General features: G+C 70.0%; 1 protein-coding gene across 1 annotated transcript in view; it reads right to left on the bottom strand.

Annotated features, from left to right (window-relative positions):
* Positions 1–4: 4 nt before the first annotated feature.
* Positions 5–213, bottom strand: part of ZHX3 (zinc fingers and homeoboxes 3) — a gene marked incomplete at its 3' end in the record, with an annotated part of 2,601 nt that continues 2,392 nt past the window's right edge. The window contains exon 1 of the mRNA XM_010087264.1: positions 5–213. This exon is cut by the window's right edge and continues 2,392 nt beyond it. Within this exon, the coding sequence (XP_010085566.1) occupies positions 5–213 (209 nt within the window).

The raw sequence follows: 213 nt of genomic DNA, 5'->3' as shown, positions 1-213 counted from the left end.
CCTCCTCGGGGCCAGGGCCCTTGCTCTCCTCCTCCGCCTTCAGCGCAAACCACACCTTGAGCTGCTGGGCGCTGAGGTGGGCGCGCTCGCACAGCCCGGGCATGTCCTCCTCCCGCAGCCCCTTGTGCTTCTCGTAGTAGTCCTCCAGCACCTCCCGGCCAGCGGGGCTAACCTCTACCAGCCACGGGGGGAAGAGCCCCCGCCGGGGGTACT

The sequence above is a fragment of the Pterocles gutturalis genome, unplaced genomic scaffold (assembly GCF_000699245.1).
Source record: "Pterocles gutturalis isolate BGI_N339 unplaced genomic scaffold, ASM69924v1 scaffold3391, whole genome shotgun sequence".
Classification (NCBI taxonomy): domain Eukaryota; kingdom Metazoa; phylum Chordata; class Aves; order Pterocliformes; family Pteroclidae; genus Pterocles; species Pterocles gutturalis.
This window is presented reverse-complemented; position numbering and strand designations above follow the sequence as displayed.